General features: G+C 43.7%; 2 protein-coding genes across 8 annotated transcripts in view; one reads left to right on the plus strand and one right to left on the minus strand.

Moving 5' to 3' along the window:
• The window catches only part of SPTAN1 (spectrin alpha, non-erythrocytic 1), a 47466-nt gene extending 40825 nt beyond the window's left edge, over positions 1–6641 (plus strand). For all 6 annotated transcript variants that reach the window (XM_075185130.1, XM_075185132.1, XM_075185133.1 and 3 more), the window contains 12 exons: positions 9–168; positions 498–574; positions 664–873; positions 1068–1364; positions 1534–1646; positions 1863–1880; positions 3738–3792; positions 3884–4080; positions 5172–5225; positions 5331–5477; positions 5559–5706; positions 6345–6641. In XM_075185130.1, coding sequence (XP_075041231.1) covers positions 9–168; positions 498–574; positions 664–873; positions 1068–1364; positions 1534–1646; positions 1863–1880; positions 3738–3792; positions 3884–4080; positions 5172–5225; positions 5331–5477; positions 5559–5706; positions 6345–6470 — 1602 coding nt within the window. In that variant the 3' untranslated portion in view covers positions 6471–6641. The remainder of the gene's footprint in view (positions 1–8; positions 169–497; positions 575–663; positions 874–1067; positions 1365–1533; positions 1647–1862; positions 1881–3737; positions 3793–3883; positions 4081–5171; positions 5226–5330; positions 5478–5558; positions 5707–6344) is intronic.
• DYNC2I2 (dynein 2 intermediate chain 2) overlaps positions 1–18200 on the minus strand; it is a 40652-nt gene that overhangs the window by 15530 nt on the left and 6922 nt on the right. Inside the window, exons 5-9 of one of the 2 annotated variants that reach the window (XM_075185137.1) lie at positions 17974–18083; positions 17580–17747; positions 15830–16062; positions 13319–13476; positions 10956–11324 (exon numbers count right to left, since the gene is read on the minus strand). In XM_075185137.1, the coding sequence (XP_075041238.1) occupies positions 11086–11324; positions 13319–13476; positions 15830–16062; positions 17580–17747; positions 17974–18083 (908 nt within the window). In that variant the 3' untranslated portion in view covers positions 10956–11085. Of the gene's footprint in view, positions 1–10955; positions 11325–13318; positions 13477–15829; positions 16063–17579; positions 17748–17973; positions 18084–18200 lie in introns of those variants that run through there. The other variant, XM_075185138.1, reaches the window with a different exon arrangement.

Consider the following 18200-nt stretch of genomic DNA (forward strand, 5'->3'; position numbering starts at 1 on the left):
TTTTCTAGAACAATCACCATGTGGATAACATAAGAGCGAAGATGCAAGGCCTTCGAGGGAAAGTGTCGGAGCTTGAGAAGGCAGCTGCTCAGCGCAAGGCCAAGCTCGATGAGAACTCTGCTTTCCTTCAGTTCAACTGGAAAGCGGATGTGGTGGAATCATGGATTGGTAAGGTTTACATAAATATGGCAGTGTCTGTGCCAAAATTCCATTATACCAGGTCTCTTTGGTTTGAAAAAGCATTACAAGTGATGTTTTATAAGCCATAAGACCGTATAGCCTCACCTGAACAGCCCTAAGTCAGTGCAGATGACCGAGGTGTCTGTTCAGTTATCATTTACAGGGAGGATAACACAAACCACTTGACTTCTCACCTTGGCAGGATAAGGCTGTTAAGTTAGTCCCACTTAGTTAGTCCACTTTGTTTTCTCTCTAGTATACTTATGTAGTTTTATTTATTTTTATGATAACACTATATATATATATTTTGTGCTTAGGTGAGAAAGAGAACAGTTTGAAGACCGATGATTATGGCAGAGACCTGTCGTCTGTGCAGACATTACTTACCAAGCAGGTGAGTGGAGTCTATCAGTACATGTACCTGGGTTACATCATGTTGTGGTCAAGCTGATCTATATATATATATTACTCTAAATATTTCAGGAAACCTTTGATGCTGGGCTCCAGGCATTCCAGCAAGAGGGCATCACCAACATCACTGCCCTTAAAGACCAGCTAGTGGCAGCCAAGCATATCCAGTCCAGGGCCATCGAGTCCCGCCATGCCTCCCTCATGAAACGATGGAACCAATTACTTGATAACTCTGCTGCTCGCAAAAAGAAGCTTCTGGAGGCTCAGGAGCACTACAGAAAGGTCAGTTGCTGGTCTAGTGTAATATATAATGTATCATATACCTTCAGTAGATGTCTTTCCAGCAATGAAGCAGTAACATATAGTCAACGGCTAGAAGCCTTTAAAGGGTAACGCCAGTCAAACATCTTCCTCAACGGAATTCATATTGTTGGGCGCTACAATGCTTTGCAATAACTCCTTTGTTTCTTTCTAAGGTGGAGGACTTATTCCTGACGTTTGCCAAGAAGGCTTCTGCCTTCAACAGCTGGTTTGAGAACGCAGAGGAGGACCTGACCGATCCAGTCCGCTGTAATTCCCTGGAAGAAATCAAAGCTCTGCGCGAGGCACACGATGCATTCCGGAACTCCCTCAGCTCCGCGCAGACCGACTTCAACCAGTTGGCAGAACTGGACCGCCAGATCAAGGGTTACTGCGTGGCCTCCAATCCGTACACCTGGTTCACCATGGAGGCTTTGGAAGAGACTTGGCGGAACCTGCAGAAGATCATCAAGGTCAGTTGGCGGCACGGAGGTGTTTACACTGGTATAAGGATCCGTGTATGAAACTGCAGTTGTTTAGCCTTAGTGGAGTAGCATCTACAACATGAGAAGGAGCAGCTTAAGGTGCTTGGTGCCTCTACTTCTAGTTATCTCTTCCCATGCATGATTTTTCTCTCTTCAGGAACGGGAATTGGAGCTACAGAAAGAACAGAGACGGCAGGAAGAAAACGACAAGCTACGCCAAGAGTTTGCCCAACATGCCAATGCATTCCACCAGTGGATCCAGGAGACGAGGTTACTAGTTCTTCACTTCAATAAGAGCTCTGTGTGTCTTGTACATTGCATTTGTGTCCTTCAGCTTAAGTCAAAATATATGTATAGTTTCAAACTGTTTCTTAACTTGTCATATTATCTATGATCTATTTATGTGATGCTTAAACTGTTTTTCACTCGTGTGTCTGTTCTTCTCACCCCCCTCGTCTCTGCTGCTACCTTCATTTGCCACCGTAGGACCTATCTTCTGGACGGGTTAGTATTTTGAGCTTTTGTGATTTCCATAGAAGTGCACAAGTGTTGATGATGTTGAACGTTTAGAGAGACTTGTTTGTTCCACCTCGATAGGAGGGGCATAGTAGGGGAGGAGTGTAGGGAACAAAGAAGTTAATAAGTACCTAAATGCCTAGTCCCACCTACTGTACCCCAATGTCTCGCAGTGTCCCCCAATGGCAGGAAAGAGAAAATGTAACCTGCTTAGGGGAGGCCAAAGTCTAGAATGGGGATGATGAAATTGCCAAACTATGAGCTGTCATTCAGATCTTGTAAGCTAGGAATATGCAGCTTTGAAAGAAAGCTACGACAGAAGTTCTCCTAGGACTCTCCTCCTACTGTACAAATACATCAGAGGTAGACAACCTGTGGCTCTCCAGCTTTTGTGGATGTCTGGTGTAGTCCCACAGCAGCTGGAGAGCCGCCGGTGGTGTACCACTGAATTACAACATTAATTGCTCAGGTCATCTGTTGGAAAACAGAATATATCTGGGTGCTCTTCTCAAATTAAAGGTGGAGAACATAAGACCCTTGAACTTTAGATTCTTTCCAAATTCCTCTGTCCCTTCATGGGGGGGTCTTTACTTGGGTAAATCCAGAATAACCTGCACTGCCAGGTGATTGGTGGGGCTTTCTGATTCCTGATCCATGTGTTTTGAGTGTGGGGTATTCACTCTTGGGTCTCTCTTCTTTAGCATAGCCTATCGCAGAGTCATACGTGTGTATCAGTATGAAGTTGGGGATGACCTATCTGGAAGGTTTTTCTTTTTGCTATTCCTTTTTCCACTGGTTTTCTGTGGCACTATGTTATGCTTTATCTGTACTAAAACACACTGCTGAGTCCCAATGCAAAGGACTGTGCTACCATCAAGTGTTCACCTTCTACCCTGCAATACTGTTGTGGCTAACGAGCGAGTTCAGGCCTGCGGTTGTCCGCAGGGTTGAAAAGTGATTCCAAAAAAATTCTTTATTCTCCTGGAACATGTCGGCATTAATGAAAGAGTATCAGATTTCAGTATTTCAGACCAGATATACTTCCCTTGTAAACCCAGAGACGCAGAACTCTTATTATAATGTGCGATCACAGTATTGGTCCTATAATGAGCTAATGGTGTCAGGATAGACTGAGACATGACCATTTGTGGAACCTGCACTATTGGATGATGGTAGTAAGGGATGTATGGCTGGTCTTAAATATTAAATTAAGGTATTCTGTGATGATGGTATAGTGGAAGTCTAATTTTTACAGTGGAGACCCACTGTGATTTTCCATCCATCCGTTCTGGGGAGACGTCCACTTATTTCCACTGTACTATTGTCCAGCTCAGAGGTGAACCGTCTGCTGTGATTTCCTAACCCCCACATATTGCACCTATATCACCATTAAGGCACAAGTTTCCGCGCACCTATAGATAGAAGGCATTGGCCTTGTTCTGGTTGGCTGGAGTGATGTAGTTGAGTGGCTGTGAATTCTAAGCAAAGGGGGGAGGGGGGATTTGTGGAGCACATTCTGATACCTCACATCCTTGTGTGTTGGGCTCGTACCCACATGGACTGCTCACTAACTATATGGTGTGGCTCATATGGGGGAGAGGCTTTCATTAAATGATCTCTAGGCACCTTTATGCTCTTACACCTGTGTTATACACTGGGCTCGGGGTGTGTGGTGGCAAAGTAGTGCTTGGCATGGAGTTGTTCATGTGCAGTCTGGTCTACTGTACCTAAGGTTTACATGAAGCACATTATGTCCATACAAATCCTGGTTTCTGATTCTTCAGAAAAGGTACAGTGTGTTATCTCACCAGCTTCGTCTCCTCACTGATCAATGTTTCTGTGCAGGTCATGTATGGTTGAAGAATCTGGAACACTGGAATCTCAGCTGGAGGCCACAAAGGTTTGTGCTGATCTTGGCCGTCTGTCTCTCTCGCTCAGAGAATGGTTACGTGTCTCTTAGCGCCTGACAACTTGTTTTTGTTGCACTCCAGAGAAAGCACCAGGAGATTCGTGCAATGAGAAGTCAGCTGAAGAAGATAGAGGACCTTGGAGCAGCAATGGAAGAGGCCTTGATATTGGACAATAAATACACAGAACACAGTACAGTCGGACTGGCACAACAGTGGGACCAATTAGACCAACTGGGCATGAGAATGCAACACAACCTCGAGCAACAAATCCAAGCCAGGTGAGAGACGAGATAGATTTGTTTAGTGACTTGGTCTCTTGGTCTGTCTGTGTTAGGGAATTTAGACTGTAAGCCCCACTGGGGCAGGGACTGTTGTGAGTGAGTTCTCTGTACAGCGCTGCGGAATTAGTGGCGCCATATAAATAGCTGATGATGAGTGACCTACGTCCAGGCGAAAGCTGGTTTCCAGCAAGGCTAGGTGTCCGTTTAGACTGTTTACTTGCCCAACATTCCCAGTATTTGTCTTTGTATTGGATAAATAACTTTGAACCTCAGGGGCAAAATGTGGAGATGTGGACGGAGCATATTTCTTCATTTCCACCATTTGCCTAACAAATTGCCATATTTAGGGGCCAACGCGGCCTGCGCACTATTATCGTTAGTGCAGTAATTTTAACTATGATTTTTGCTCGCACCTCTTGGGGCCGCTGGTAAAAATCTGGGTTAAAATACCCAATTAAAGTTAATAGTACTTACGCCGCCGTTAATCCTCGACTAATGTGGCCGAATTGAATCTGCCCCTTATAGTTTTATGTAGCTATTGTGAGGATCGTAGGAAGCGTGACCATTGTCTCCTGGTATAGACACGTCTTCAATCACTTAATGATAAAATCTCAGTTCAGCCAGTATGATTTAACTAGCACACATTTAGTTTTACTGTCCAGGATAGCAGTAACTTCTCCCCAGGCAGTGTGCATATATATAACCTGTCCCAGCCTAATAATCAGGGTGTTCCCTGATTGTGTGTCCGGAAGACCTGGACTGGCCAAAAGGAATGGGAGTCCTTTTCATTCTCCTATCTTTACTCCAAGGATCCTGCACAGCAGGCTCCAACAAAAGCTGCATAATGTGGAAAGACACACTTTGAGAATAAATATTTGTTTTTCTACATTTATTTATATAGCATCAGTATAGTCTGCAGCACTTTGGGTTTTGCAAATTTTGATCTTGTTGGAGTACCCAAACTATGAGGCAAGAGGGCCCGGCTCACATCAGATACTGTCTTTAGGTCTAGATATGGCAGCAGTTCTTTTAAGGTTTTTCTGTGTGCGTTTTCTATTTAGTTTCTGATTTATAATTCTCTCTTCTAGAAACACAACGGGTGTAACAGAAGAAGCACTCAAAGAATTCAGCATGATGTTCAAGTGAGTACCTTCTAGATCATTACATTGCTATGATCAAACTATTCTGGTCTAGGGTTTTCACTCAAACCATAGCTTCTGAGATCAATCCTTTCTTCCACTGCTCAGGCACTTCGACAAGGATAAGTCTGGACGTCTGAACCACCAGGAGTTTAAATCGTGTTTGAGGTCCCTTGGATACGACCTTCCTATGGTAGAAGAAGGAGAGCCCGATCCAGAGTTTGAAACCATTTTAGACATTGTAGATCCCAACAGGTAAATTATCCAGAATTCACAAGAGGTAAAATAGAATGTTATTTGTTTTCTTGATCTCTCATGAGCTTGGTTTCGTTTCAGAGATGGGCACGTGTCCCTACAGGAATACATGGCATTCATGATTAGCAGGGAAACCGAAAATGTGAAGTCTAGTGAGGAGATTGAAAGTGCATTCCGAGCGCTCAGCCAAGAGCAAAAACCGTATGTCACAAAGGAAGAACTGTATCAGGTGAGAACATGTTCCCAGAATCGGATGTGCTTAGTCCTTCCCTCCGACCTTAACAACTATTCCTGATGATTTAGGCCAGGGTTACACTAGTGTTTGTTTTATTTATTTTTGTGGCATAGTTGATCACGAATCAAATTGCATGATAGGTAAGCAGTGTAACCCTATGTGGCCATCCACTCTCTAAATGGCATATGAATCTGGGATTCATTAAATACAGATGTAATTTTTCTTATGCGCCTAGTGTAGCCTTACTCCTTGAATGCGTTGCTGAAACTCGCAAAAGACTGAGACTGTAGTATTTTGGCAAATGATGAGCTATACAGTAAGGTCACCTGCTGTAAAGGACCTTTGTATACTATGTCACATTTTAACAATATTGCAGAGTTTTTCAACAAGTGTTTCCTTGTATCATAAAACCTGTTTCCTGTACTAAATGCACAAGCTTCATGTTTGTGTAACCCAAATATGTTCTGATAAAAAAAAACATGCAATAGAGTACAGGTCAGTCTCGCTCTTACAACATGCCCAGTGATCAGACTTCGATTGGATTATTATTTGGCATTACACCTCTTGATAAAATGTAAATGTTGCATCGGGAAATAAATGAAGAGTCTCTAATCTTTGTCTTTCCGTTACAGAACCTAACACGTGAACAAGCAGATTACTGCATCTCGCACATGAAACCATACATGGACAGTAAAGGCCGCGAGCTGCCCTCTGCATACGACTATGTGGAATTCACGCGCTCGCTGTTCGTGAACTGACGTAGCGGATTTAAAGCCCTTGCTTGTGCCTGCTGACTTTAGCTGTGCATGTCTTCTCTCGCTCCACCCCTGTGCCCTCACTGTGTTGTCATTGCTATTAGCTTTGGATTTAGCCAACTGAAGAAGCAATATAAGCAGTGTGCTTTAATAAATGTTAATTATTCAACATAATGTGTCCTTTACTACTGCAAACATAAAAGCAGTTGTTTGGCCTGTTTAAGGGGATATCAATTCATTAGATTCTTGTATCCAGCCATAAAAACGAAAGTCTTGTAACTATAAAGGTTTGTGGATGCTATGAAACACAATATAGAAGCTATGTGAAGCCTTACACCAGTTATAGTACACCACAGAGATTCCAGCCACTCGCCATCCTCCTTCCTTCCAACTGGGAGATGACCACACGCACTTGCTAATCTGAATGATCACCAGACCAGATTTTCAGGCCTGTCCAAACATTTGTGGCCAGTGTGTTGGTGATTGTCAAATTACCAAACCATATTATCAGCTGTGTGGTTATCATAAGAATCTTGGTCCCTGACCACAATAACAACTTTAACAGAACAATGGTTAAAATATGATATGGAAACCTCAAGAACTAAACCCTCACAGCAGATTTGGCCTGTAGTGAAACGCTGAAAATATGCTTCACAAAGTGATTTTCTTAAAACGGCTTTCCTGAAATTTCATCCCAATCCAATTTTGTTACTTGACCTAAGTTGTATAGTTGTAGAGTATTTTTGTTACCGTAAAGCCCATTTTTCTCATCGTATTGGGGGACATTGTGAAACTGGGGTATTTAGTAGTTTGTCCTGGAGTCAGGGGCACTTCAAACCGAAAGTGTTGGGAGGATAGCTCTACAGCTACTATGCTCCTGCCAGAGGGAAGAGTCCACAGTTTTTAATAAAAATCCCAAGAGCAGGCCTAAACCAGTCAAACAAAAAATACCAAAACGGACAATCGGCAAACAAGCAGAGAAAATGGGAGTGTAGTGTCCCGTAATGGACTGTGAAATAGATTTTATGGTGAGTAACAAAAATCCCCTACTGGGGATATTGAGAAACAATGGGGACATTCCAAAGCTGCCCCTAAGGGAGGGATTGCAGTGAACCATCTGCGTGTAAAACCTCCACCCAAAGTTAGCATCCTGAGATGCAAAGCCCTGCAACTTGTAGAATTTGGCAAAGGTGTGGACAGATGACCACGTAGCAGCCAACAGCTCCTGTCAAATGAGCTGTTAGGCACACCAGCCGAGCCGACAAAGTAAGCCAACGAGCAAGAGACCGCCTAGAGGCCAGCCAATCATGCTTGTGTGCATTGTACAGCACAAACAAATCCGTAGTCTTGCAAACAGAAGTGGTAGGGTCTACAGAACACCAAAGAGCACAGACCACGTCCAGGAGCAGCAAGAATGTATCCAAAGACTCGACCGAGGAGAATAAGTCTGAACAATCATCTCCTGGTTTAAGTTTAGGAACAAAAGAGGGCTTAGTTCGATGCACTGCTCTGTCCGAGAGAAACAGCAGGAAGGGAGAAGTACAGCACAAAGCCCTCAACTCTGACACTCTATTAGCAGAAAATAAAAACAGTAAGAACACTCCCAGGTGACATAATGGAGATCCACAGACTCCAATGGCTAAAAATGCTCTGGTAAGAGCCCAGACCACCAAATTAAGATCCCATAGCTCAACCAGGTGCACAAAGAGAGGGGGGGGGGGGGGGGGGTGGAAGATCCTTTTATACCTGGGGAAAAAGCGCAGAAAGTTCTATCTTCAAAGAAGATAGATGGAGACCTTTCTCGAGACCTGCCTGATGGAAAGAGGAAGCAAGCAAACAAGGGAGGTTAAAATTGGGATGTTTGAAAACTCACACCAGAGAATATAATCCTTCCATCCCTGGTAATAGTTGGCAGCAGCAGATTTCTGTCCCTTATCATAGTCCAAATAACAGCAAGAGAAACCCCTAGCCCGAAGAATCAGGGTCTCTAGCCATGCCGTCAAAGCCAGACACCCAAAGAGTGGCAACAAAGAATGAGAAGATTGGGGCAAGGAGGCAACCCATCCTGGGGATGTCAGAGTACCACGTCTGGGTGACTAGTTTGCAGCCACTCGCTCTGTCTTCATTTTTTTTGGAGTAGCCACAGGAGCATGGGAATCGGCAGGAAACAAATACATCAGATGAAACTGCTACAGAATAGTCATGGCTTTGGTGTACCACGCGGCGGGATCCATGGACTTTGCAGAAAATAGAGGGACTTGTAACTCATGGCGCCTCGTTTGAGCTTCAATTTCCAGCTGACCTCAACGATGACTCAAAAAGGCAAACACATCCCTATGAAGACACCATTCTCTCGAATGGACTCTGTTGCGACTGAGGTAACATATCTCCCAGTTTTCTACCACTGAGATAAACATGGCCAATATGACAAGAACATGCTGTTCCGCCCAGGACATGATGTACACAGTTTCCTTCATTTCCATGGTGCTGCAGGTTCCCCCCTGATGGTTCAGGTGGGCTACTGCTGTCACATTGTCCGACTGGACTTTCAGGAGCTTGCCGGCCATAATCCTCTGAGCCTGTACAAGCATCCTGTAAATTGTAGCATTCTAACATGTTGATGGCCAACAGTGCCTCCCGGAGGTCCCAAAGACCCCGGAATCTGAGAACACTTATGACCGAGCCCCACCCAGACAGACTGGAGTCTGTGGTCCCCAGGGTCCACTCCCAAGACTGAAATGACCGACCCATGGTGAGATAAGACCGGTTCAACCACCAGATGAGGGATTGGTGAATGGTCGGTGACAACCTAAGGTCCAGATGAAGAGGGGATTTTGACCATTTCCGAAGAGTACCTTCTGGATCATTAGTCAAACTGGGCAAAGGGTACCGCATTGAACACATACCGTGGTTCCCAGAGGTTGCCCATTCATCATTTGGGTCTGGACGCTGGTAACATCGGATGCCAGCCCCAGGATTCAGTACCATTTTAAGGGACTTTGGACGCCAAAGGAGGTGTAACTCCTGATAAACTTACTAGAACTCAGAGCGATCTTCAACACCCTGGAACAATCTGAGCCTATTCTGCAAGGAGGGGTGATGAAGGTCCAGTCCAACAATGTCACGGCTGCAGCACAGGGCTAGAAATCTGGGAATCTCGACAGGAAAGCCCTTCAGCCATGGGAATGGTCTCTACACCCAGACAACTTTCAGCAGCTGGTGGACAGGTGGGGTCAACTGGGTGTTGACATGGTGTCCCTGTTGAACAACAAGGTGAAGAGCTATTGATCCAGGACAAGGGACCCCCAGGCTTGAGACACGTTTGTCCCCTTCATCCACGAAAGGAGTGACTGGCCAATCTTTGGAGACAGCCTGACTCACTGCGTGGTGAGTTGCAAGTGAGACTTGTTCCACTTCAACATTAGTTCATTCTGGAATTCCCTGGATTGGAACCTTGCAATCTGTACCTCAAAGGTGGAGACCATTTGCTTAACACCTTCATATAGAAGGGCACAGACACCAGTCTTTTGACAGAAGGGACTTGACCAATCAAATGCAAAAATCTTTGTTGCTATTCCTCCGGGTGAGCCCTGAAAGCATTCCCCATCCCAAACAGAGCACGACAGGGGAGGGGAGGGGGGAGGCGGGTAAGCAACTCATTTTGCAGTGCACAGCAAAAAGAGGGTGCAGATCAATTTTTACTACCCCCCCCCCCCCCCCTCCCCAACCTACTGCAAGAATAGGGTAGAAGTGAAGGAGACAAAATATGTGAAAACTGTTGTTCCCAATCGAGTAAGTCCGTGAAAACAAGCAGACTCGGAGCCAGAGTGGGGAACCTGGCAAAGAGAAGATGCTGTGCAAGGATGGCACATCTCCCGGGACCCCTTCCTCCTTAGTTTGGTGCTAACATGCTGGGAGCCCCCACCTGACCCTGCACCCACTCATCTCGTGCAGGCCCCAGTCCCAGAGACTAACCGCAAGGTGATAACTTGTTCCTCACTCCAGAAGGCGAGTATAGCCACCTACCTGTAGCCACCCCTCCAGTGTGCATTCTGGTGCTGTATCTGGCACCCAATGGCTGTTTGCCTTTGGTGGCAGAGACCAGATCCTCCCTGGAAGTAATTGCCTGATGGGAGCAGGCAGCTGGATCACTGTACCACCGCTGCCTGCTCCATGCGCCCATCGCCACTGTGGCTGCAGGGGTGCACTCTGAATATAAAAATGTGAAACTTTTTGTCAAAGTGAAAAAATACAGTTAACCAATAAAGAAGGTTACTATAACCAGCCCAAAACATTAGCCCTGTTCCTGCAGGCACTGTAAAAAAAACTGAAGTTCTGTGCTACCAATAGGGATAAAGGGGGAGGGGCTTGATATTTTTTCTGGTGTATTTAAAGTACCCAAGCTCAATATCACCTCACCCAATGTCTCCTTAGGATGAATGAGACATGAGGTTGAGATCTGGTATAAATAACTTGACAGGGAAAGTGAACTCTACAATGTTGTATCAAGACTTTATTAATATTTGTTTCCACTATTTACAAACGGTACATATGTAAATGAATAAGATAATGAGAGTTGAATGGAGGTTCTCCCTCTTCTTGTCTAGATTCCTTAGGATCAGTCTGTGACCGTGCCGGCTAGTTCATCCAGTAGGATCATCTCTCGGGCTCCTTGTTCGGTGAAGTTGGAACTCAACTGCCATATTTTGACGACACCCGTGGCATCACCCGCTGCCAGTAGCTGGGTCTGTGCCCGGTTAAACTCCAGACAGTAAATGGGCTTACTATTGTCAGTCTGCTTTATGCTTAAAGACGGCTTCTGGGAGCTTTTTCCAAAATCGAAGAGCAACAGTTCCCCTTTGGTGACAAAACATGTAAATGGTTACATTTCAGGGGTGGCCTCTAAAGTAGTGTCAGAAAATTAAATCAAGACATACTTAGGTATCTGTGGCTCTCCAGATGTAGTGGAATAAAAAAAATCCTAGAATGCCAGTAACACAAATACTGTCAAAACATCACACACCTAGAACCATGGTCTTACTTTATATAGCAGTGTTTTATAACACAATTCAGATGGCATAGTGATTATAGATCATCAGGCAAAGGCTTCCGACAAGTGTAAAAATCTAAAGGACCCAACGTCTACAACTACAGATAGACAATGGACGCATACATTGTTAGACCACGTTTACCATTCATTCTGATCGGCATCCAATAAATAATGATGCCATTTGCGGCCTATTGCATCTATCGCAGCCATCAAAATTCAGTGTATCTGGCTTCTGTAAATTGTTAAAATAAATGGTCTTGCGGTGGTATAATGCCTCACAAACCCTGTATGTTTTCGCTGTCAACAAAGTTCAGTTAAATGGATGAAGTTGACATCAGTTACTGATCAAGATCGCAGGATAAATTTACCGGCTTGGTATTTAGAGGCAACAAAACTTGCACTGAATCAACAGCAACCAAACTGCAATTAGCCTTTATCTGTGTAGTGCAAGTAAGTATTGTTTACTACCCTTTTTAGGGCGTTAAAGAAAGTAAGACAAAAAAAATTAGTAAATGGTCTCTGGGACAAACCATGTTACAATGCAAAGGGTGCAAATTAGTTTATTTTGCACATAGGGAAAATACTGGCTGCTTTTTTCCAGGTAGCACACAAATACTTGATATCTTTAACAATCATTGTGAAATGTTACTGAAAATTATACATAGATTATGTAATTCGCCAGATAAACGCCACAAGTTCTGGCCGCCTGCCTCTATGTTTTGTTGAGTGACAGGACTGGGACCCCTATAGATATTTTCTGGAGCTGCCCAAAAAATTCAAAGAAAGTCTCTGGGCAGAAGTCTTTGACCTAATAAACCATGTCACTAAAAAAAAAAATGGCTCCAGCCCATTCCTGAAATTGCCCCCTCCCATAATTAACCCCCGCAGCTCCAGTCATATAATAGATCTATACAACTAGAGCTGCAACCTTTCTATGGAATTATATCTAGAATCCAGAGACATTATGACATGGAAACTATTAGGTCAAGTGGAATCAATGGTATGTCTATTACTCTCAACATCTGGGGGTAAATGTATCAAGCTGAGAGTTTTTCGGCGGGTTTGAAAAACCAATCAGATTCTAGCTATCATTTATTTAATACATTCTACATAATAATAGCTAGAATCTGATTGGTTGCTATTGGCAACATCTCCCCTTGTCAAACCTGCCGGAAAACTCTTAGCGTGATACACTTACCTCCTGGTCTCATCACGTTCCCTCACATGATTATAACAAGTATCAATGTACTGTATAACATTAACCTAATACGTACACTTCTGTCTTCTTTATAAAGTTAGTGTAACGTCCATGTCCCTATTACAACCCCTCCTCCCCCTCCTTTCCTATGTTAGAATCTACCCTGTTCATCCTTCTGTTCTCCCTTTTATAATTTGCCATTATTTCAAACTGCTTTGCAAAAATCTTCAATAAGAAATATTGAATTTAAAAAATAAAAATGAAGATTCCCGAGAGCTAGACAGAGCTTTCCTAGAGATAAAAAAACATATGGCAGTGTGCACTTGGCAACAAAAAAACTAAAACACTTTTAATTTAGTACTTTTTTTTTAAAAAAAAAAAGTCTACTTTTGACAAATGCGGCAAAACCCGAACTTATATCCATTCTAGTCTTGTATTTTAATATACATTTATGAAAGCTGACTATTAAGTGATAAGTGCAGCATTAAATCAGCAATAGTTCTCATGACTGGGCTATTTTTCTTCCAGAGCACTAGTTTATATACAATTGTCCCAACTATGTAGTATTAATAATGGTGCCTTAAAGTACCACACTATCCTTACCTTCACCGGAGCCTGCCGCAAACACCAAGGGGCGCACAGGAGACCACCGAATGCTAAATAGGTATTTCTGGGCCAACTGTAAAGAGCTGAGAGGCTTTTCTTGCAGCATTGAGTATAAGTGAGCATGTCCATCCGTTCCCGCACTCAGGAAAAGATTCCTGCAGTGAAAAATCCCACCATGTCTTTTAGTGAAAGCCTAAAGAGTCACACAAGCCAACAGTCCAGCTATACAAATGTCTCTGTAACTATATACAGTCCGAAGCTTCAGCTGAGATGACACTTACTTAGATACAGACATAAAGCTACAAACAAAAGGGGCATAGTTGAAAAGGAGACTTTGCCGTTTAGTGCAACTATTTGTAAAAAAACAAAAAATAATAATGGCCGGGTACCAAATTACGGAGGAATCCCTCAGCACACTGCTATAACCAGCAAAGAAGCTGCTAGTTCTACTTGTACATAAAAATGCAGAAATCTCAGTTGCGCACATTTGCAAATGTATGGAAAGCCACTCGCCCCACTGGAGAGCTAACTTACCAGGAGGTATCCCAAATTGCTCCAAATGGCAATACAGCAAACAGCACTCCCCATCCGCTACTGCTGCAAACATGCCTCTCAAACAGACCAAATAGAAGTGGAAGTTGCTCAATCAATTTATAGGTTCATTGCAGGTTTAATTTAAACACACATATATGTATGGTCCAAAAACTGGGACTCTCGTTGTTTAAAGTTAGGACCACCCTATTAGCAGAAGCGCCGTGACGGGGCGGGTGGCTTATCATACATTTGCAAATGTGTGTAACTGAGATTTCTGCATTTTTATGTACAAATAGAAATAGCAGCTCCTGTGTTGGTTATAGCAGTGTGCTGGGGGATTTTTCTGTGTTTGTTCCTTTCTGGATAACCCCACCCCCTTCAAGCACCTGCTATGAACCTATAAATTGATTGAGCAACTTCCACTTGTGTTTTGTCTAAGAGGCACGTTTAGTATCAGTAGCTGAGGGGGAGTGCTGGTGCTGTATTGTCATTTGGAGGAGTTTGAGGTGCCTCTCGGTAAGTTAGCTATCAATTTAAATACATATATGTATGGCCCAAAATTAGGGACTCATTGTTTAGATTTAGGATCACCCTATTGGCAGAAGCGCCTTGACGGGGCAGGTGGCTTATCATACATTTGCAAATGTGTACAACTGAGATTTCTGCATTTTTATGCACAAATGGAAAAAGCAGCTTCTTTGCTGGTGGATTTCTCTGTCTTTGTACCTTTCAGGATAACCTCATCCTTTCAAGCACCTGCTATGGACCTAGAAATTGATTGAACAACTTCCACTTCTGTTTTGCCAGGAACCAAATTAAGTCTGAATCAGCCTTATGGCCATTTGCTCTGCTTTTCAGAAACAATGTTTTTCTTTATATATACTTTACTGCCTTCTAATAAAAATGACTACTTACTAATGTTCAAATTTAACACATAATTATTCAAGGATGTGTACAAAATAATAATAGGGTATTATTAGTAAATTGCAACACAACAGGTGTGCAAAAAAACAAATATAGGGGTCATCATTCAATGGCTTTAAGATCCAGGTTATGTGCATTGGTTAGGAATCTATGACTTCGTGAATACATCTTACTACTACCAGTTAAAACGTATGGTCCGTGTGTAAAAAAAAAAAAAAAGTTTCTATGCTGTGTTTTTCAGCCAAGTATTTCTATCATGAGGCAACGTTTTGTTGCAGAGTCGTGTCTTATCCCTCGACATCAGGACAGTCGGCTGAGCAACAAAACTACAACAGCTTTGCCTAAGGATGGGAAAACATGGCTGAAGACGTACTGGAGCAGCTAGGAGGCAAAACCATTGTATGTAGTAAAAGTAATGATATAGAGACCATGATGGGTAGATTTAACAAAAAACTTGATTTCTGGTTCTAGTACCTAACATAACGAACTGAGTGCACACAGCGCTTACTGACTGCCCTAAACAATCATGTCCCCAAAATACTAAAATCAACAAGGTCCTGAATCCCCCTTATTACTTCTTAAGTGGATAGAGTGATAGACTGGTGCAGAGTGCCACCACTCTGGATGACGCGATTTGCTGTGAATCGTGGCAACAAGCCCCTCCCCCCTTCAAAAGGGATGTGGGCAGGGGGGTGCACTACCCTCCCGGGAGTAGAAAGTCCGGAGTCTCCCAGACATTCTGTGAGAGTAGGCAACTATTACATATCTATTCTAGCAACATTTACTCTCACAACCACTCAGAACCAAACTCCTCCCAACCAGGACGGTCACATGATAGGTTCACCTGTCACTCAAAATCCCTTTCATTGCCTGGAACGTAAGTTCTACCTTCACAGCAATAACAAGGATTACAAAGCCATGCGCTAGGTTACTAAGTGCAGGGATCATTGATCCAGCTCCTTTATAAGTCCCAGGATAGGTTTAGAACTGTGCTAAGTAACAATACTTATAGCTAATCTTCCTTAGGAGAAATGTATATGTGTTACATACCTGTGGAAAGGTGAGCAGTCGACACAATGGACAGGTCCTGCTTGTGGGGAGAAGGTGAACTGAGCCGGGGCTTTGAGTGGAACGGAGGAAGCCACGCTGGTGAGAGCAGCGGTCTGGGCGGCAGAGGAACACTTCAGCAAGTAGCCTCCTTCTACCCCCACAATGAACAGACTGGGGTCAAAGTGCGAGTAGGAGAGACATGTCACCCCCACTGCAGTGTCACCACGGCCATGCTGCAAGGAAGGATGGGAGGTCAAACCTGGGGTCACAGACGTAACTACACTAAAGGCTGACTCCACCCAAAACTACAAAATAAGCTTTGAGTGGAGTTAGGTGACCTGAAATAAAATACAAAGACTTATCAGCAGTTGGTGTAAGTAGTGATGGGGTCCCCTCATGCTTCTAACGGGCCTCTCTTCTACTCAAGCATTGTTTGGGTTAGCGAACTCAATGGGGCGGGGCTTTGACAACCTTGAACAACGCCCATCAAAGCAGGAGTCAGAGGATCTCTCATTGAACCATTAGACACAGTAGGGAACCCGCTGACTCCTCCAAGCCGTGGTAATTAAAACTTTGTATTTTATTTCACCTCACCCAATTCCCTCCACAACTAAACATTTTTAGGGGAGATTTACGCATGACGGACAATATACTGAAACATTATTTGTTTAAAAATAAAAGTTGTGGGTTGTAGAGCTTTAATTACATTACTGTGAACATTAAGAGAAATAAATGTCACTATAAACCAGTGTTTTCCAAACCCAGTCCTCCTGGAACCCTAACAGTGCAGGTTTTCCAGATCTCCTTGCTGGAGCACAGGTGTAATCATTACTGACTGACACATTGTAACAGAGCCACAGGTGGTGTAATTATGTCACTTGTCATCTGGAAAACCTGCACTGTTAGGGATTCCTGAGGACTGGGTCTAAGAAACTGGCGGGCGCCTAGAGTGCCAGGGTTTAGGGGGCGCTTAAAACTCTGAATGAGCAAAGACGCACACTTTGACCCTGCACCAGTGGAGACAGGACAGAACAAGAATTGAAGCTCCTCTCTAAATATACCCATCTCCAACCCTAAGGATTCATTTTGTTTTTGTCCTGCTGTGAGGAGGTTAGTACTGGGGACCTTCTCCTCCTCCGAGTGTAAGAATTCAGCACATTAGTGCGGATAAGAACTGAATCAAACGTGCTCCGATACACGTGCCATTCAAGTTAACAAACAGTTTAGGCTGTGCAGGATGCAAATCATGGATTTATACACTGAGGCCGGGCTAGTGATGTCACAGCAAGATAACTGGCATGTTTTGCTTTACAATTTTAGCTTTTTGCTCTGCATCAATTAGGTCACTGTTCTAAAAATCTTCATATGGGAAGTGGGACTCCTCTGGTGCATGCCTGACCTTTCAAGTGTTACATCAAAAGAGTCTTGCGGTATTACGATGCTGACCACGCAGCCAGCCTGCTCTCTGGGGAAGAGCGTGCACATTGTCAGCTCACACGCACAACTGGCCAACTGATGGCAGCTCATCCATCACAAGAGGAAACAATCCTTGCCTTTGTTCTTTAAATAGAGATTAAAAAACCGGCACCAGTCATATGAATAGCCCCAATGCACTTAAAAACTGTTAGTAAATGAACAACGATACAAAACACTCACTACTAGTGCCGGTGTATTTTACATTCATGGCTACAAAAGTCTGACTCTACTGTCTGCCTACTGTGTAGGTGAAATGTACACTTTAAGAAGTCACCTTATTTATCTTTGTGTTGCTGGGGATTTGCTGAGTGACCAGAGCGAACCCATCAAGCAGCACCAGCTGCCCCTCCTTCTCCATCTGCCACACCAGGATCTTCCCATCTGAAGAAATGCTCAAAACCTGCAGCCTGTGAGCTTGTGGCAGATCCTGCAGCCAGCTAACCTGCAAACAACGGGTACTGGTTAGTGTCCTGTACAATATAGTACACAATGTGGGGTACTTAGGAAAACTGGTGCACCGGAAAAAGATGCTATTAGCTGGAGCACCCACAAAGACAATCACTTTCATTTTTAAATCTGTTGGCACCAGTACAGCTGAATACAGACAGTCAGACCTGGCTCAGAGCACTATGGTAACAAGACTTTACTAGAGAACATTCCATTATTACCTGGCAAACTGTATCCATGTGACTGTCTATCGAGAGCCCTGTCCTTGCGATCAAGGGGTCATCCGTCCGACTAGTATCCCACACTAGAACTTCACCGTTGAAAAGGCCACCTAATAACAAGGACAATACAAATAACCATTAATAATAATGGATGTCTAGTGTAAAAACCATTATCTCTAAATATAAAGCAGAAGTAAATGATGCTCAGATTAAACTTCCAGCAGATC

Source organism: Mixophyes fleayi, chromosome 9 (genome assembly GCF_038048845.1).
Source record: "Mixophyes fleayi isolate aMixFle1 chromosome 9, aMixFle1.hap1, whole genome shotgun sequence".
In the NCBI taxonomy this organism is placed as follows: domain Eukaryota; kingdom Metazoa; phylum Chordata; class Amphibia; order Anura; family Limnodynastidae; genus Mixophyes; species Mixophyes fleayi.